The sequence below is a fragment of the Numenius arquata genome, chromosome 16, assembly GCF_964106895.1.
Source record: "Numenius arquata chromosome 16, bNumArq3.hap1.1, whole genome shotgun sequence".
NCBI classification, from domain to species: Eukaryota; Metazoa; Chordata; class Aves; order Charadriiformes; family Scolopacidae; genus Numenius; species Numenius arquata.
The window spans coordinates 7,125,150-7,146,115 of record NC_133591.1 but is presented as its reverse complement, the minus strand read 5'-3'; the positions used below and the strand labels follow the sequence as shown (position 1 = coordinate 7,146,115).

Sequence of the window (20,966 nt, the reverse complement as noted above, 5' to 3'; positions counted from 1 at the left end):
AACTGCTTCCCACAATCACTGTTGATTATCAAATATCATGCTTTCTCCTAGTACATAAAAAACTTTCCTTATCAAGACACATTTTACCTACATTTTCCCTTGTGCCTTTACCGTTCTCTTCCTCCATTCCAGGTATAACTTACACACCAGACCAGCAAATTGGCCAGTTCTTCTTGGTCTGCTGCAGTCTGAGCACCTTTTCTGGCCTTGAATTACATTGCTACTTACCAGTCCAAAGATGCCACTTGATAAATCTTCTTGGATAAACCTGCATTTCGATTTTTGTTAGCAGTTTTATCTCCCTTGTTATACACTTGTTATGTTTACATGGTTAAAACAAAGGGGAAATTACCAGGGTATAGAAGTAACATGGCACTGATGGAAACCAACAGTCCCCTCGGAGCTCTGTATTGCCTGACCTGGAATACTTCAAACCCTGCTGCACGAGTCACCACAAACACTATTGTTTGCTGGCTATGTCTGTTCCACCTAGATAAAACAAGGAGGCAACCTGAATGCAGGAATGAGTCCCACTGCGCTGGGACTCGCACGAGTTGCCTATGAAAATCTGGGAGCCACAGTGATGATTATTTTGCCCTCTAAAGCATTTGATAGTCTGCTTATCTGAGGATGTTCCACTGAGTCCATCTGTAGCATCACAGTCAGTGATTACAAAGTGTCCTTCAATACCTCCTCTGAAAAGCTGGGGTCAGCTTGGTTCCAGAGCATGCCACCTTGTATTCTGAGCCCTTTTAATGGTCTTCATTCACTAAAGCACAAATAAAAGTATTTGTTAATAAGCCCTTGATTGCTGGGGTCAGCTGCAATAGTCCTGAAGTAAGGCAGGACACCAAAGGAAAGAAACGGATGGCCGGATTGCTCTGCAGAAAACAAATACATCCCTCTCTCAAATGAAGGCAAGGGAATACTGCTCTTAGCAGCTTCTATTAGACCAGCTCTGATTGTTCTGTCTGGGGACTTGAATGCTGAAATGGGTTTCCCTAGCAATTTTATCACATGAAATATCAAAGTATTACATGTGCATTTATTTTTAAGCTTGTGGCTTGTGTAGTAAAAATTGGGCTTGATCATTATGATGTGGAAATGAAAGGCAGCCAAGACTCAGATCTTAATTCAAACCATGCATTCCCCTACTGTGTACTTCTTTCCCTCCTTTTTGTCCAATCTGCTAACGTGACATTTCTTTCCACTGGGAATTTGGTTGTATTTGCAATGGAAGAGTTCAGATTCTTATCTAACAATACATCCTTTCTCCCTTTCCCAAGCTGCTTAATTCCTTTGTCATACTTGTAAGCCATTATATTGCTCTGTCAGTTTAAAGAAGATATAAATACAATTTATGTGTAATTTATACTGCCAGAATGGGGTAATGAATCCATGCCACAGAAACACTCCTAATATCTGTTACTTAACTGTGAGATGTCAGTGAACTCCCAGAACTAGTTTGAATGAAGGACATAAGATAAAACAGGACAGTATCGTATCAATCCAAAAGGCAGGGACATACAAACAACTCTAGCTTGTCGCCCTGATTCAGGTGGTGCTGAGCATCCTCACCTCCTATCAGAGTGAGAGCTGACATCTCGGAGGACACTCCCTGAGGTTAGAGATGACCTCACAGGGTTAGGTCTTGTCACTGATGTGAACAGGAGCTACACATGCTAAAGAGATGAACTCAGCCTTTAGAAAGTGTTAACGTTGCTCTTTTTTCCCTAAGAAAACGTCTGCAGTTTTCTAGTAGCACGGAGAGATAAATTAATACACATAGCTATTTATTAAAGGCTTTCCCTTTTCTTTCATTTTATCCACTCTCCCATTTCAGTTCATTAAACCACATGCAATATCCCACAATGATGAAGAAAGCTATGATGTGACTGAGTTTCCCAGCAGAGCCAGCGGAAATTTAAGTCCTTGAAGCTCACTCAGTTCAGAAAACACTTAAACACTGTAGGTTTTATTTTATTTACATTTTGGAGAAGCCTTTAAGATGGCAGTGTTGATTTTAACAACCATCAACAAGCCAAACGGAACAGGTTTCCTACCTGAGCAGATGGACACTAAAAATAGACTGTTCACAGCTACAGTTTCCAAGTTTTTGCAAGATATTTCACCTTTGATATTTAAAAGTTGATCAACATGCATTTATTTTTGGGCACCTAAATCATTGATCCACTTTTCAGTGCCAATGAGCTCCCTGTTGATTTAAAAAAAGAGGAAGTATGGGCTCAGCATCCCTCAAGGTCACCTCAGGTAATTAGTTGCCCAAATACAGACAAAGATATATAACTTAAGGCATCCAAGAAAAAAAAAATTAGCTTATCCTCTTTAGATTGCTAAGTATTTGGAGAAACTGCCAACTTTTCAGGACTTGGTGTTTTGGCTGCTGTGTGCTACTTATACAGACATGGTATGGTCATTATAATCAAGGAACTAATCTAGTAGTTATATTCATTGAAAGACAGTCGCAACAAAAATACTAGTTTCATTCCTATGATAGTGGAAGATCTGTAATGGCACAATCTGTGTAATGCTTTATGCCATCCATTGCACTTTACAGATGTCCTGTTTAATCTGGTGGGGACAACACTGTGCCTACCAGAGTACCAGTTACCCAAGGACATTTGCTAATCTATGTTGAAGCTTGGCTATGGAAGGCACTAAAGTGGAGCCAAGGAAAACACTTGACTAAGAACAAATTGACTGTTTTTAACATATAACAATGTTGAGACATGCACAATCACTCCTGAGAAAAATAAAACCTTCAGCTATCTTGACTGTTATTTTGTTTTTCAGTTGCATCAGTAAAGTTTGCATGAGTTATTTGGGCCTTTTTGTAAATTTGTTTGAGAGGAAAAGACACACTTCATTATTGAAGTCTTTGCAACACCCAAGTATGTGCTTAGTTCTGGGCTGCCCCTTTAGAAAAAAACCCTCTTTCAAAAAGGCTTGATTTTCAGAAAATACTCAGTAATTCCCTTCTAAAATTTGAGCTCAGTAAGGATCTCAGCTGGTATTACTCCAAATCATGAGTCACTTCTTGCAAAATTTAGCCACAAGCATTCCTTCATTTGCGTTAATTCTTCTAAGGGCAAGTGTCTTAAATGTTATATCTTCCATTCAGACTGCAAATGAAAGGAAAGATGGATGTGACTCTGTAGGGCACTCCTATGCTAAGAATATTTCCTTCAATGTATTGTCTAGTGTGAAATCTATTCCTGTCTTATTTTTTTGGTGATGCAAATACCAAGTCCCTGAGGTCTCTTTTCAGCAGCCTTTCCTTGGGCAAGCCCTGTCTACAGGCTGAGTAGGATTTAGGCCTGAGAACAAATGAATGGCTTACAGTAAAGTAGGATGTGAATTGCACAGTATGTGGGATTAGCTCAGGCCCCTGGTATGAAGGCACTGCCAAAGCGCCCCGGTAACTATGGACTGTGCTCAGGTTCCACAGTGACCTGGCATGACCAGGATGAGGACTGCACACACTCACAGTGCTTGAGCAACAGACCCTCACAAATTCCCCACAGTGAGGGGTGATGCTCCCAGCAAAGCCTTCGGTTGGGAAGCAGGCAGGAGAGTGCTCTTACTCCTGGTTGAAGAGGAGATGGTGGGAAGACAAGCAGAAGGGGTGGGCAGGCTCCAGACTAGAGGAGCTAGGAAGAGAAGCAGAGACTGAAGTGGGACTCCACAAGAACACACTGCTCTATGTTTGCATGAAACTGGGATGAAAGACGCTGTGCATAGGAGTGGGAAAAACTGACTAGCTTGGGATTGCTACTAAGCAACCAGATTTCCCTGGGTGTTCCAGATCCTGCTGTAGAGAAGATTTTCCACTGCCTTCTATTAAATTCTAGGTCCCTTTTTTTTTTCTCAGGTGGAGTCTGGAGAAGAAGCAACAGATTTTAAACTGCTTTTACTAAGAAAAATTGCTTGATTTTTTCCTGCCTCCTGTTTTAACAGTTAGTACCTTCAGTGAAGATGATGCAGTAGCGCTACCTGTAGGACCAGGAAGAGGACAGGAGGGACAGCAGCATCCCACACTGCCCAGCAGTACCAGAAGCAGAAACCATTGCTCTGAATGACAGCCTGATATGTCCAGTCATTTCTGTGTCAGAAATGTGCCACTCTGAGGAAATGAAAATTGTCTCACAAAAGAACATCAGCTTCAACAAAATATTTCACTAAAATTGTTCCATAACACAGATGCTGGGAAAAATAATTTCAAAACAAACCACGTTTACACATTTTTACTCTTTTCTATTATTTCATAACTTGCCAATTGTAGTGATATATAATGACACATCATATCATATTGCCATGCCATAATACAATAGGAGATGTCACGTTGTGCACTGCTAAAATGCCCTGTCATAATATGCCATAACCTGATGTTGATAAATATCTTTGCATACTCGGGACATTGTCTGTAAATCTGAGAAGCTGACGATATATCTGTGCAACCTTTCCAGATTCACAATCTCTTTTATCTCCAATCAAAGCCATGATTCTTCCAATGATGCTGCAGGACAAATGGTGCTCTGTCCTACATAACAGAATTGGGTTAGACATGCTTTAGCTTTTGCTTTTACAGTCTTTGTCTGAAGACAATATGTCAGACATGGTTTCTAAGCCCCGGAGAAGGGTATAAATGGGTTAATTACATAAGATTCTTATGTTTACAGGATGCAGTAAATGGAACAGATGGGCAGCATGTCCTTCTAGCTTGGACATTTTCCTGTCACTAAGTTATAAAACAATCTAAATTATTTTTATGTTCCAGAAAATTAGGTAGCAATAATCATGAAAATGGGCCATAAAACTTGACTTGAGACCTCTCCCTATCTATGTGAGATGAAATACAGCTTCTGTGAGAGGAGTAGCTGTGGACAGAGTTAATTGCATGGTCCCCAGTTCCCCTCTTCAAATCAGCAGACTGAAAGAGCAATGAACACACAACTTGTTCCACTGCTACTGACCCTTGTTTTCAGTCTGTTCCAGAGCAACTGTTTGCCTTGATGTGGTGGTACTCTCCAGTCTTCTTTTCCAAGTGGGCTGTGACCTGAAACATGCTGCTTCAAAGACCCCCTTTACAGAGATGGAAATCTGCTGACTTAATTTAAGTAGGAACGATGCAGTGATACCCTAACGAACTGAATGATGAACCCCCTAAAATCCATCTAAAAATAAAAGGAGAGAGCAGCCTGGCAGTCTGCTGTGACTGTATTTGGCTATCTTCTGCCTCTATTTTATAGCTCTTCAAAATACTAAATTGTTGTGACACACAGAGCTTGGTGCTCTCTGGCATGGAAAACAAGGGCATCCTCATATAGCAAACAAGGATCACTGTCCAAAGACAGCCTGTGTTGTGAAAATAACAGATGTTGCATCACTTAAATAAAGGGTATTAAAAATTTAAATAATGTAAACTTCAGTGTAGTCAGAACTTTTACCTCAGGTGAAGTCCATACTTGAAGGGAAGAAATGAAAAGAATTTCAGAGTAACTCTAGAGGAAAGCAATTGACACAGACACGTACTACACCGATACTTTAAAGCCTAACTTCTAAACTTGTTATGAATTATCATTCACACTTCACGTGCAGAAAACACTGCCCCATCCCAAAAGGCAACAATAGTAAATATGGAGGGTACACTACCTGCTTCGGAGTATGAAGCAGCTCTTGGGCAACGGTCGTAGCCACAATAGCCCGACTACTTGCTGTGCTTGGCTGAAGAAAGAGTGAAAGCCCAGCCACCAGCTGTACTCCAAGGTCTGTTATGGTCACTTTGTCATCTAGCACAGTCACTGTCTTCTCTGCCAGGATGGAGTCAGACAGGGGAGACAAAACCTTTGTAGAAACACAAAAGAATCAACTTAGGAAAAGGCTGATCAATTAAAATAACCTTTCTTAAGGTCATCATCCCTTCTTGTCTCCAAAGCTTTATGCATAGAATGAAATGGCAGAGCACACTGAAAAAGCCGTTTGGTTTCATTAGCTGGCTCGGAAAAACATTCAGTACAGAGGTTACAGCTAAGAACATCGCATCCAATACTGAGAGCTGTACTATCTCAGTTGTGTTCTTCCCTGTTTTTCCATGTCCAGTATGGATAAGCTCATCACATTTACTTCCCAACCATTTCAAAGAGAGGTTAGCAACATCTAGGATTTGTCCTTCACTTCTTTGCCTAGAAATTCTAATTTCTCTATCTTTTCTGTATCTGATGGAACATCAAGGTAGTAGGATAACCTTCCTTTTAATGAAACTAAGGGCCATACTGCTATCTTTAGGGAACTAAGGATAGCTAGTTCATGCACATACTGTCTTCTCCACCTTCCCCATCTCATATCTACAGCCGAGATCAGCTATATTCACTCTTTGTGCATTGGCTTAGTAAGGATTCAGCTGGGGCAGAACTGGGATATGGTGTTAACTGCTTGTGCCTCTCAGGGTTATTAACCAAGTTGTATTTTTTTCCCTGAATTAATGTTTAAAAAAGTCAAAAGAAACTTGACACAATCTAAAGATCTCTGTCTCAAAAAATCAAAATGGGGCCCATCAGCTGACTGGTGGCAGCCTGCATCATGTGGGGCAAGAGCTCTGACTTCTCACTGAACCTGGAAGTATTGCCTCTCCTAAACATCTCTGAAGGCTCTATGGCTTCCAGCTCTTGGCCATGCTGCATCCCTCGGACCACCTCTGGCTTGTATCAATGTTGTTGCATTAATGCTGTGTGTGGCACTCTAGAAGGTCACAGGAATGTAATGAGAAATTATCCTGTTTCAAGACAGCAGACAACTGCCATTTATGCCCCCACACAGGTTCCCTACGAGAATGGCAGAATGTGGTAGTCTAGAGCACAGTACCTGCATCGTTGTCATTCCTACTTCACGTCCGATCAAAATCCTGCCTTCCTGCAGCTTGGCAATGTGAGGATCCTCCAGTTTCATAAAATCCATCACCAGGTCTGTAATGTCAAACTGCCAATCTGAGCCCAGTAGGTAGCTCAGCTGACCCCAAGGGCTAGAATCCTCAGCTACAAATTGGGTGAGGACTCGCACCATGGCATGCTGGTACTGCAGAGTGCATCCTCTTCCTTTCCGCTCATCTTCATCCTCATCATCACTGTCTCTGGTTGGTCTTTTTTCATAAGAAATTGAAACATAAAGAAATATTTTCAAGAACATCAGTGAAAACTAACCTTAGAGTGCTAATGGAGAGTACCCCCTTAAACAGCAGCCCTCCCTTCTGTTTTGTTGGATCATTGCTGATTCATGGCTACCTAGCATGGGGAAGGACAACACAAATGAATGATACCACTTTTTCACGTAAGCTGGTATGTCTGAACAACAGCAACGCTCTAAGTGGTCCTTACTAAAGCAGCAGACTATACTCTGCTGCGCAGGACAAACACTCGCACAGAAAACTCCCACAACTTTAAAAAGCTTTATTATACCTGCAGATAACGGGTGCAAAACTGGGGATTACAGTACTGCTGTTCCTCAAGGAAAGATGCTGCCCTTTGGGTGCAGGTGCTGCACCTGTTCTTGCTGAGAGTTAAAATAAACTCCATTCATTTTACAAAAATACCCCAAAAATTTAGCAACTCAAACCTACCTTTTGTTGGAAACAACAGGGACTCGCCAGCCTTTGATTTGGCTCAGTTCTGTGTCCGAAATATCGATTTGAAGAGGCAGGCGTGGAACCCAGACTGTGATTTGCAGAGGAGCACTCAGATACTGATACGTGAAGTTCACAAGCGCATTCACCTTGCCTTTCATTTCTTTGCCATTGACAAAAACATAGTCACATCTGTCAGAAACCTAAGGAGGGAGGAGAGAGAAAGAAGAAAAGGTAATCACTGCGACAAAATGAGCTCAAAGAGTGACCCTGGCATCTCAAAAACAAAAACAAACAAAAAAGGCTCCCTTCTCTTTATGAATGTTAATGATGGCCTTTTACAATGGCAGCAGCTGAACACAAAAATCCATTGGCTCAGGAGGCATAATTATGCTGGAGATGCCTAAAGACTGGAAAATATTTATGAAGCTGGTGGTTGACTTTTGGTTTGTTATGCAGTGAGCCAGTAGCTGATCACAGCGCTGTGGAATTCATAATGAGCAAGGCTCCTTCACAACCTGGCCAAGAGGAGCCCAACAAACCAAAACAGGTCTCAATGGAGGCAAGCAGCAAATCAAAGCTCTACCTTCACGAGCACATTCATCAGGGGGTGACGCTGCTTCCAGTCTTCAAGACAAAGCCGGCTCTGGAGTGGATTTCACCCACCAAAGAGTAACAAAAATCTACTCATTTCCTCCACAATAAACATTATCTGTTTATAAATGTTTACATTTTGATTAAAGCTGTAAAGTATTTCTAAACACTGCAGTGGATTTATCATTAGCATGTAAATGCTGTCCTGAAATATAAGCATGCGTTATCATAGTCATGTAAGAGTTATATCACTAATCACTTCTTTAATCAATGTTGTAATTTACAGACCATTGAGTTTTCTCATTTATTACGTTACTGAGTAGTAGTGATAAAATCACTCCTGAATATATAAATCATTAAGAGGGATGCAGATAGTATGAAGTGACTCCATGTGATAAAGTCATTGTCATATCTATTCCTAAAGGTGTCATAAATGTCTAGGGAAATCCTGTGGCACATTAATCATACATTAAGTGGCTAGCAATGGGAGCTGTTACATTACTAAATGAGCTGGCATGTCTGCAGAAATTAACAGTAAACCCAGCAGATCTCTTCAACTCCTGTTCCTGCTCCCATCCTGTCAGAATTCTATTTCATCGCCCATAATGAATATCGTTAATAGTGGCGATGTGTCTCCCCACCTGAACATATATTTGTATTATCATCTGCTCCCTTTTACCCCCACTCCCGTTCCGGACACCATTTTATTCAAATGAAGATTATCAGCTAGAAATGCTTATGTCCCCAGTCTAATCAAACAGATGGGTGTCCTCTGTGACCAGATACAGGAGCTAAATTGTTCCCAGTTTGACATACACATCCCATTTGTATCCTCTGTCGGGTTTAGGCACTGCTCACATTCTGGTAAAATATTTGATGGTGAGATTGCAAAAGGAAATTTCAGAGAACACAATACAAACATTTCTATGACTCATTCCCTAAGTGGGTTACGCTGTAACTGGGCTCTGTTGACTGAAAACAGTACTAAGTACTACCATACCTGACCCATCTCTCTATTTAGGCTTCTCTCTCGACCATTGAATACAGGTTTAAAAGTCTGAAGGTGGCAGAAATTTCTTCATTTTCTCACTATAAATGGCATGCCCTATTTTTGCGTGTATTGAATTGAATGGTAATACGGAAAAGGATTTAGTTCATACTAGGCTGTTTCAGAATGACTATTTGATCTAATCTAAAAGTACCATGCAGCAGAGGTGCATAATATAATATATAATACCATGCAGTGATTCAGAACTCTTTCCTACTTGGGCTGCTCTTGCTTTCTATGGTGCCATTGCATCATCTTCACCCTGGGAGAGGAAGCATCATGAAAATGTTTCTCGTGAAAACAACTCCAACTGCACAGGTGAGCAAGGGCTACATCAGGAGTTACTGCCTTGACTTCCTGAGCACAGAGGCATTCCTGCCTGGCGCAGTACCCAGCCGCTAGGACATACTGGGGGCATTCAGCTCCCGTATTTGAGCTGCTGATGTCTAACGCAAGCCCATTATCTCACTGCTGTCTCAGCTGCATGGAAACAGGAATGGCCAGCGGGTGACTCCCCTCTCTCAATGTCTGGCAGTGTTATTACCCCTCTCCCTGCAGCTGCCCGTGTCTCTCCACCAGAGATGGAGACCCTGCGAAATATCTTAACCAGATACCTAATTCTTAGATGGCTGAAGTTAAAAGGAGTTCACATCTAAACAATATACCACATAGGAATGTTACCTATGTCACAACATGATGTTCAGGATACAAGGAAGTCCTAGCTTACACAGACTCCAACTTCTGTCTCTCTCAGTAACCTCAGGAAACTCAATTCCACTCTTTCTGTCCATTCTCTCCACTGGTGTAAAGAACCCAAGCTAGGGAGCCTTGGTCAGAGAGCTGCACTGCACCTGGAGCGCAGAACAACTTCTGGAGCCAAATGGGAAGTAGTGAGTACGCCTTGAGGAGTAGACCCTATGTCTGGAAGATTTGACAAAGCACCTTCAGATATGGCTTGCCATTCTTTAGCCCTATACTCCTTCAAGAAGAAGCTTTAGGAGGCTTGTCAATAAGATTTATTTCTGCTTGGTGGAGCAGCCATTGCCATCCTGAAACCGGTTCCATCCTATTAATTTCTATAGACTTGATCTCAAAGACAAATGAATGAACTTTCTTAGTTGTACAAGTTGCTTGTTTATGCACAGAGTAAACCACATGCATGTGCTGATAAAAGATTTCTCATAACATACTCAGCTTCAGACTGACCAGGTCTGGTCTAGATGTATGATTTAATATTATCTAAAGCCCAACGTTGTCAGTAGCAGAACAAATGCGACTGCCAAGGAAAAACCACAATAACAATAGTAGCAAAACTGCAATTCCTAAATGGTTCTGGGCTGAGATCCAATCTCCATCTGTATTTGTAAAGCTGCTATATGCCTTCATGGGTATGCGACAAACAAATGGCTAAACAAATATATACAGCATCCTAAGGAGGTGGCTGTTGTAGCTACCACGCAGCCTTTAAAATTGCTACAGGATAATATTTATTACTGGACATGCATCAGCAATAGTGGTGGATCTTTATGAGCTGCATTGAGAAAAACATTACTCTTTTCACAAAGTACAAGCATTGCTAATGTCCTTACACATGCTCTTTCTTCTGTTCCTGTATTTCTGATAAAGAAGTAGCACACAGAGAGTGCAGGAGAAGCAAAGCTTATATCGGATTGTATTACTGTATGCATTTTAACTATTGTGCTTTCAGGTATCCATTCTTGAAACAACATTGATTGTTTTTGACAAAGAAAGGCAACAGACTTCCCAACTAGTGCTATACAGGAGATGAAAGGGAGAAGGGAACAGTATCTCTGTGTCTAATTCACAATATGTGTGTGCTCTCCATATGTACAGGATTAAGGATCCTTTCCAAGAAACATTCAATTAAAGCTATTCCATGGTCTACAGCTTCTGTAAGCAACACATCTCAGCTAAGCTTAGCTCTAGCAGGCTAAGCAGAAGGAGAACAGGTGGGTTTGCTTCCCTTGCCCTTGTCTCACACAGTGTCACTTAAAAAAATAAATAAAAAGGATTTTTCAGCCTCTGAGAACAAATCCAGATATACTGATTCTGCTACAGTTTACAACATCAGCAAGCCATGTGTAAGGTCTGATTTGCTATGCAGACACCTTTCGCAAAAAAAGGGTAGGGGTTATACGGTGCAACAACAGACCCCCTTAGCTCACATTAACTCAGATGGAAATAATATCACAGTCAACTTGGTTTTGGAGTTATTCAAAGTAGACTTGGTAAAACTGTTTTGATCTTTTCACATGTGGGGTTAAGAGAGATGGAAACACAAGACTGGCATGGACAACCTAAAACACTGTTGCATGGAATCACAGAGGAAGAATGGAAAGGAGATGAAAGAGAGTAATAAATTAAACTGGATCATATTAGAATTCAAATTCTTTTTAATTAAAAGAGTATATTTGTTTAAGCATTTTTCATAGATAAAAGTATCTCTCTGTTTCCCTCCAGGGTTTGCAATGCTCCTGGAAGGTCACTGAACAGTACAATGACCAGCTCTCATCTGTGAGTCCTGCCCATAGGACTCTAAGGAAGTTTCTAGTAGAGGCTGGAGACTCTGTGCACAGTCCTCTGTCTCTCATCTCCTGTAGTATTTATGCTTTTACTATGAAAGCATTTTTCCCCTGAAAGTGCTTTTTATCTTTGGAATCAGAAGTGAGAGAGGATGAAGGGAAAGCATGCTTAGCCACCACCTTTAAGTGATTGGTTTTTTTCCCATTCTGCGTAGCAGATCAGCAAGAAGTTTTCCATTTTAAAGAGCTTTCTGATGCTACTTCAGCAGTTTCTTTCATTATTAAGCTTCATTCAGCTACTTCCCCACTTTTTTTTCTATTTTTCTAACTTCTCTCTCCAGATTAAAACTAAAATAAAGAAGCTAGACAGCAAAAGGCAGGGCTAAGCACAATTCCCTAGAGATTTGTTCTTTGTCTTTCTTTTTTCTGGCATTATATTTTTGTGCCTCTTTGTTACAAAGGCCACTGCCTTTCCAAATGACTTGGATAGATTCTCTCTGGAACAAATCACATTTTATTGAGCTGACAAGAGAGAACTACTGCCTGGAAATCAAGAAAGAGTCAGTCCTGAATCACTACCTATGGCACTATGTGACTTTGTGATCTGGGGAGTGAATGTACCTTTCCACCTGGTGATGAACAGTACCTGCAGTGAATATTAAGGACATTCCTAGTACCAGTACCAGTCAAATGCAAATCCTCTGCATCTTCTCTACTTACTCCTTCCAGATTAAGGTCTTGATCCCACCATGACCTCTGTATTGCAGAACTGCAAGAAGGGAGCATGAGCTGCTTCAAGCCACCATGAAGGATGTGACAATGTACTGCGATGGAATCTCCAGCCATAAAGGGGCTGTTGACACTTCTGTAAGAATACTCCTGTTTTGCTGGGTTAAATTTGGCTACAGATTCCTGCAAAATCTTCATTCAATTACTGGCAGAGGCAGAGAGTTTACAAAAGACAAATTTCGTGTCAAATGTAAGCTAAGGCTGTCTTTCAAAAGATGGTGAACTCAAAAAATTGTCTGTTCTGTTTCATATCTGTTGTACACAGGAGTGGAAAGAATGACTATAAGACCTAAAAATAAATAAGCGGTACTGACTCTCTGAGTCTATTCTAAGCTTCCTTATTCCCCTGGTGGTTTTCCACCTCTGGAGACATCAGCCCATACCAACAGGTCTCTGAAGGACAGTTCTGAAGGACAAAAAGAGTAGTTTTTAATATGGCAATCCTGTCAAGTTTATGAACACTGCAAATTTGTCAGGCATCAGTCCATTTTCTAGGTAGAATCCCTAATTATACACTCTGAGGTTTAAAAAGTCTCAGATCTTTAAGACTGAACAGAAATGAGGAGATACGATAACGGTAGATGTCCTGCTTGTATTCATCAGGTTCAGCATCTTGTATTTTGGTGTGTAAACTCATTTACCCATTTCTGTTATACTAATGTAATGTTGCTAAAATATTCAAAGGTTACATAAATGTTTAAATATTTATGAAAGCACTTATATGAGCAAAAAGATTTTTCTAGTATCTGTTAAAGGAATCTCAACTTCACTGAAAAAAAATACAGGATAATTAGAAAAGAACAGTGATGCTCAGCACTTTCTAAATATACGACACTCCTTGTATTTCAGCTCAGTATCATCACTCTTACATATCAGAAGGGCAATTGAAGCTCATGCAGGTTACGCTTTGTGAGCAGTCATTCACTCCATTAAGGAATACAGAGCACCAGAACGACTTATCCATTGAATATACTGACACTTACATACTATCATATAGGAAATATTAGACAGTGACAATAGTTCCACAAGCTTTTTTGGATAATCCTTTAGAATTTTGTAATATCCATGTCCTTCTATAGAATTTCTTCAAAGATACTTTTTTAACAACATCCTCTGTAGAAAGGGAATCCTGTTAAATTCTAGAGGTTTTGAGAGAGACTCTATATAGTTCTCTAGCCTTGATTCCAATTAAACACTATGATTTTATATATAAAGGAAATCCTATGCTACATGAACATTAGGTGACGGTAACTGCTTCATAAGAAGGATTTCAACGCCTGGCTGCATATTCCTGAATAATCAATAACCTACTACTGGAAAACGGAAGCTGTCTCAAGGCCCATACCATTCATTTTTTCATGTTAGACTATTTAAGTGTAATAAGAGTTAAAGCTTCAGACTTGAGTTCTTCCATGATCTCTGGAATGATATTTACAGCTTTCTGACACTATTAGAGCAGCCTTTAAAATGGAAGCATCCATTATAGGAGTTGCTAATTGCTAGTGTAACTTGACTTGCCAGAGCCACCCCTCGTTTCCACTGACTACTGTGCTCAGTGACTCGGAATGTGAAGCCAAAAGCTCCCCTCACAGGGCAAGCACAAAGGTAAATACAGTAACGCAGACTTAACATTGGTAAGACTGTCATCTTAATAAATGAAAGGCTTGATTTTTTCACATTACATGCAAGAATAACCCTGAGAGTTGGTTTTACCTATGACCCACCAAAAGAAAAAGAATTAATTTGTTTCTTGAAGTAGTTGAGGAATAATTACTCCCAATCTGGAAGCAGTGATGAGGGAGCAGGGCAGGCATTACACTTTAATACCTGATTTAAGCCTCATTCTACCTCTCTTAGAATGAACTGTCTGCAGTTGTTGATGGATAACAGGGTTTGTGCGCTGATGTTGTTTTGTGCTTGTAAACAGCTGCCACATTCCAAATGCGGTTTCAATCCCTGCGATCAGTCCTCAGGCAAAGTTCCCAGCAACCCACACTAGTAACACGGGGATCGAGCCCAGAGTATCAAAGTAGAGGAGAACTCTGTAAAATCAGGACCACAGTTTAGAAGCAATTTGGACTCTCTCTGCTGAGAAGGGTCTGCATGTTCAGTATCAGCAGCCAGATTAGCAAAACTAAGTAGAAAACCCCCAAAGCTAGAGAGCATTTCTTAGGGAAAAGGCTGTACATTATCTAATCTCATTACAAAGATTTTGCTGGCAGCTTTGCAGAGCAGAAGCAATACATTTAACTAACTGAGTATCATTCACTACGACAGAACTGAGAGAGTAAAAGGGGCACAAAATGCCAGCTGAGACTGGAGGGCATATATTTGCTCCCAAATGACCAGCTTTTGAAGCTGAACTGTAGCTGCGCTGAGCCACAGGAGCTCTCTGCAGCTAGCATTATCACGTAAACCAAAATCTGTCTTGTTTTGTGCACTCTCGAGTCAAGTAATTTCTGAAAATGGAGCTGAACAGAGAGTTTGGCTCCTACTCACTAGGGGTGTGCCAGACTATCTATGGCCCCAAATATCTTGCATGGCAAAGCAGTATCACAGGGTGAATGCAGGGACTTTTAATTCCATCTACACACTGTAGATGGTAGCTGCACATTTGAGAACATCACAATGCTTGTCATTTTCTAACTTAATATGTATCTACAACTTACAAATTCACAATGTGGAAATTACAGCTATTGGCAGAAAAGCAGATGAAAAATGAACCATTTATTCTCACTGTCTTACTTAGAAAGGTCTGGAGAAAACTGCTTTATCTCCCCATCATATCTGTACCTGTCATAAGACTAATGTTTTTTCTCCCATTTACTTTCCTGGTCTTGATCTTGCAGCTTTGAAGTTGATTTTGAAGCACTTTCTGTGGAACTTGAGGCACTGTTATTGCCATTCCGCTTTGATTTTTCATTTGGGATGTATAGGTTCTCCATACTGACATCACTAACGCAGGCAGTGAGCTGGGTGAAGGCATGAGATGACAGGGAAAGCAGTCTGTAAGGATATGGTTTAAAAGTTTCTTTAGCTGCCCTTGAAATTTTTGCATACTATGTGATGGCAAGGTATTTACAACTTTTATTGCAGAATTTAAGTATCTCAGACCATGTCAGTTTTGAGTTTCAATTTCCACAGAGGCTGACTGCTTGGGGAGTAGTAGTATACATTAATGATATAACATCTTCTCTGAAAGCTCCATGTATTGCTGGCCTATATGCAGTTATTTGCATCTGACAGAAGCATGTGGTAGAGATTCATTTTTCTAAAGCTTCTCTGAAATTTCTCCACTCTACTGATGTATATTGATCCCAGTAAATCATAGTACTATGAAAAGTATGAAGGAGGGCAAGGAGGCAGACTTTCTATTTGCAATTCTGTTCAGAATATAACATAACATATTAGATTTGCCAGAAGAAAAGCCTAGAAAGTCACAGGGCTTCAGAAGAGCAAGACAATGGAATTTCCATGCTGTGACTTTCTTTCCTGTTTTTAAAGCTTTTCTGTTTCACACAAATCACAGGAACTCACAGTATCAGAAGAGGAAAGAGGAGCCATCAGAGAAACATGCTGCTGGGTCTGGACTCACAAAGAGATACAGCTTCTGCTTTTGAGGGTTTCCAAGGCTATATTAGGGTGTGGGGAGTAGGAGCTGTATTTGCAGTTCATCAGCTACTGAACATAAACTTCAGGAAGGTCGTTTGTGGTGGACCTTGGGGGTATCTGCACCATGCAGTGGATCTGACAGAGATCCCACGCTTATGTGTGTGTTCCTATAGCCCCGTGCTGAGACCCTAGTGCAGAACCCAAAAGCAGTGTATCTGTGTTGGCGCTCAGCACAGTGTCACATGGACTGAGCTTTCAGCTTCTGATTCTGGAGCTAACCAAGGGAAGGCTTGCAAGCCTGAAACGAACACTCAGGCACCTTAGGAGGGGTAGTCCAACTTTTCTACACTCCTTCCAGATGGTTACACAGCAACCTATTGTTTTGAAATGAGAGCACTGCTACAATTTGTGTGGGCTGATGTATCTAAAAGAGGCATCAACCCTCCACAAGTAGCTGCCCTGCATATTACAGTGGAGGAGGACAGGCAGTAGCTGCTGTTGTTCAGATTGACCCCTCCATGCTTTCACTGAATCTTGCAGGATTGACATAAAATCACAGAAGAGAGCATTACATTAAAGTGACTGCACAGAATATGGTCTGTCTGTTATTAGACCACACTGGATTCCTGGAAACCCTATCTGGTGTGACTTTTCATTTCTCTTTGTTTTACAGGGTTGAATTAGGAATGAGCCCTGTTTTAACCAGTTTATCCATCTACTCATTATTCAGCCTGCTCAGCTCTACAACAGTTACACAGGGCTAACAAACTCCAAATACAGTTTTATTTGACCTAAGTAAAAAATGACCAATAAATCAATTGCATTACATTCACTGTAGGAGCTTTATATTGGAAGTTAGTGTTCTTCCTCAATCAAAATAGCTAGTAGGAACAACCAGTTCTTTCTAGTCAGCCCCTTGTTTTTATTTTCTCCTATAACCTACACTAAAAACATAATGCGAAACCCTAAATCCTCTGAGTCTTGAAGGCTTCGCAATAAAGCCCCACACGAGGAATGTACGTGCATGCCGAGGTGCAGAAATGCAATGCAAGTTTGGACGCTTACCCTGCTGTATGCAGGAGTTAAAAGGTATGAGGGAAAATGTAACCTGCCCATGATGTGCCAGGGTTTCTGGCACATTGGGATGAAATCCCAATCCCAATATGGGATGAAATCTTCTAAAACTGTGCTTCTCCTTGAAATCACCACCTGCATCACACTTCACCACAACCCACTACATCATTATCTACCTCCAGATGCTGCTGGTAAGAAAGCACAGGGAAGAAACCTTAGATGCCATGGGAAGCTTTGTTTTGAGCAGACAGCTTTCCTCTGACAGATACTTATGAGATTCCTCATTTTTATATTTTGGCAATATCTGTTATAATGTTTCACTGAACCAAGTACAATTATTGCCAAGCTATGTTTAGGACCAGAAGCACTGAATCTCTATGAGATCAGTTCTATAATGCTCATGGTGTAACACTGTAATTTCAACAGGAAAAGGACCAGATCTTGATTTAGCTCTGTGGAGAGGAACACACCAGATACTTAGGCCCCTCCTCAACAATCTCGAGCACTTCCATATCCTTTGACACTCCAGTGCACCAGTTAAGGACAGTCACCCCCTGACTGCCATACATCTTCATACAGGTTTTGACGGATCAATGTATTTTGGCACTAGCACTTTCTTTAACATAACACCTCACATCCTTCCATCACAGCAATGTTTCTCTCATTGCCTGTCCTCATCTCACCATTCCCTGGGCACCTGTTTTGCTCTCTCTTGGTTGAATGTCTGAAAAGTTCAAGGGGATCCAGGAACCAGCTGAGCCCTTACAGTAAGTAGAGCAGGATACAGAAGCTGGTGCTGCAGCAGGACACTATCCCTCTCTCACTAACAGAATATCAGCCTTGCTCATGTGTGAATAACCACACTTTTCCAGATAGGGCAGGATGATTTCCCTTAGTGGCAGAAGCCTGCTTTTGAATTACAAACCCTGGCATCCAGCCCCTTTGCTCAGAGAGCAAATGATCACGTTACCCTAGCATATAGTCACTGATTGGAGTCAGAGTATCTTTCTATTTGGTGCCTAAACAATATGATGAAAGGGCATCCATTGATCTCATTTTTGTTAAGACATTTTTTTCTGGAATAGTGATGGTACTATGACAAAACATTAAGGAGCCTGAGGGACTGTCCCCATACCATTAAAATTTCAGGGTGAGCTTTGCTGATGGCTTTAATGAGTGCAGCACTTTAATGAGCACAGGACTGAGGCTCAAGAGGTTGATTCTTTAATAGCTGCCTGTAGCTCAGCCACTCAGGTTGCAACTGCATTCAACCCATTCAACCTACTGGCAGAAAAATGTATAACTCAACTTTTGATAAAAATATCTATGGATGCTGCTAACCAGTGGTTCCTCTGCCTATCAAAGTGAAAACAGTGCAAAGTATCATCTAAATAATGAAGTGCTGATGACTTTTCCTTAGTAAACAGGGTATTGTGGTATGGTTCCAGATATACAATTTAAAAAATAAATTACTACAAGTAGTACACAATTATTTATTTCTCTCTCATGAATATGTCCATCTGTCAGCTTCCTTACTGGCAAATGGAGACGTTCCTGCATCATGTGTTACACAGCATCCAGACTGGCCTTTAATGTGAATAGATTCACAAGCGGCCAGCAGACATTTCAACATGAGTTTGTGTCTATTTAGTAAGAATTAATTTCATTTCATAAACTGTTTCCACCACAAATTGCAAAATCTCTGAAACATTTATGAATCCTAAACGATTATTTCATATGAGTATGTTCCCTTATGTCAGCAATATTCACAGTAAAGTTACTCATGTGTGTAAATGGATTGGGCCTTTAAACAGTAACCTTGACACGTGTCTGTAAGTCCCATCACTATTGCTTTGAAAGTGTTGATACCAGCAGTAGTTCTAGTCTTTGTAGCTATTAAGTTAGAGTTCAGCCACAAAACCCCCTAGCCAGATTTTCAGACCCCAACAGTTCAGTGTTGCTTTGATCTGGGATTTTGTTTCAAGCTACTGTGATATGGGACAGACAGCTGTGACACCCTGTCCTGGATTTTAGCTCCCAACAGAAATTTCTAACATTCCTGCAGTGGCCTTTACCTGCGGTTAATGTCATCCTCTGCTCATCAGTCCTAATGAAACCAAGAGCCCACTGCTCATTAACAACCACTGAGGGACATCTTAAAGGTAAGATCCATGTTTCTGTTTCCCGTGACAACTACAGCAGCTGCATGTGTGGACTAATGTTACCTGAATACATCTCAAAGCTATTAATGCCATTTAAAAATAAAAAGAAACTAGTAAATAAGATCTTTAGAGTATGGTTCAAGGCTAACACACTGAGACTAGTATCCAGCTTTTAATTTACCAAATATAAATAACAGCAGTACAATAAGAATATAATACCATGTATACAGCATGCCCTCATGTAGCAATGGGATAAAAGCAAAATACAAACAACAAAAAATAAAAGCAAAATAAAAACCCAAAATGCTTACAGTAGCTTCTGAAATATACATAGCACTGAAGATTTTTGAACTCAGGTTGTTTTAATGGAAAAAATATCCTCACATTCATAAGCATTACCAGGAGTTTTCAATCTGGAAATGTCACAAGATACTGCAAGTCCCTGGAAACTGCTCTTCTTCAGTGTGAAACTGCATCTGTTCTAGCAGCCAGGTGAGCTGGGAACCTGGAGCAGTATTTGCTCTTGCGCAAACCATATAAAAGCACCACCAAAAGCAGCCACGTTCTGCTTGAATTTCCAGGAGATGAAAAGGAGCCTATACATGCAACTGCAATTACTATTAATGCATGCAGATATATGGATCCTATTGGTAAATTCCAGCTTAGCAAAGTAAAATTTGGCTGTTGCTTGATTTTTAGTGCCGCAATAAATTGTGTCCACTTTTAAATGGTTGGACGCTGTGTGAAGGTCTAGAGCATTCAAAGACTTTTAAAGTTCATGAAATTAACTGTAAATTTGGAAGTAAAGAGTTGAAACTATAAGACAATAAAAAAAAGTAAAAGCAGTAGTCATCAGCAGATTAAGACAGGACACAAACTGCACTTAGCTGCTTCAAGACCATGCTTATCACTGGGGAAACTATTACCTGTTACTCACAGATATATCTTAGGCTTAGATTTCCAGTGGGCTCTGTTACTGAGAATAATGTAATTGCAGCCAAACTGAAGGCACTTGTAAAAATAAATATAAATAAGCTTTTATCTTATTGCCATTTTATCTGATGGCCATTCAAATTGCTGGGCATAAACATTACCTCTAGACTCTTTACTTACATACAAATGGACACTTGTTTATTTGATGACTAAATATTACAAGCCAAATGCTAGTAGGCTCTGTTCATCTTCAACTTCTAGCCTAACTCTGTATCTTTCCCTGAATCCAAAGTTATCAGAAATTCCCCACAATTGAAATCAAAGAAAAATATCTCTGTGAACCTCTAGATGTTAATATGTCTAAGTATTAAATAGCTCTCATCAACAACTTTTTTTTTTCCCCTTAGTTTTTGGTTTAAATTAATCTACAGACTTTCATACCTGTAAATATGTTTTGATTCTGCTATGACATGGATGCTTGGGAACACAAACTGGAAACACAAGCACACGTTCTTTGTTGCAGATAATGTGATCTTTTCCCAGCAGATAAAATTTATGATGGCTGGACTTTTTTT

At 40.5% G+C, this 20,966-nt stretch overlaps 1 protein-coding gene across 2 annotated transcripts in view; it reads right to left on the bottom strand.

Moving 5' to 3' along the window:
- TMEM132C (transmembrane protein 132C) overlaps positions 1-20,966 on the bottom strand; it is a 213,961-nt gene that overhangs the window by 4,326 nt on the left and 188,669 nt on the right. For both annotated transcript variants that reach the window (XM_074159483.1, XM_074159482.1), the window contains exons 6-8: positions 7,634-7,839; positions 6,883-7,156; positions 5,674-5,865 (exon numbers count right to left, since the gene is read on the bottom strand). In XM_074159483.1, coding sequence (XP_074015584.1) covers positions 5,674-5,865; positions 6,883-7,156; positions 7,634-7,839 — 672 coding nt within the window. The remainder of the gene's footprint in view (positions 1-5,673; positions 5,866-6,882; positions 7,157-7,633; positions 7,840-20,966) is intronic.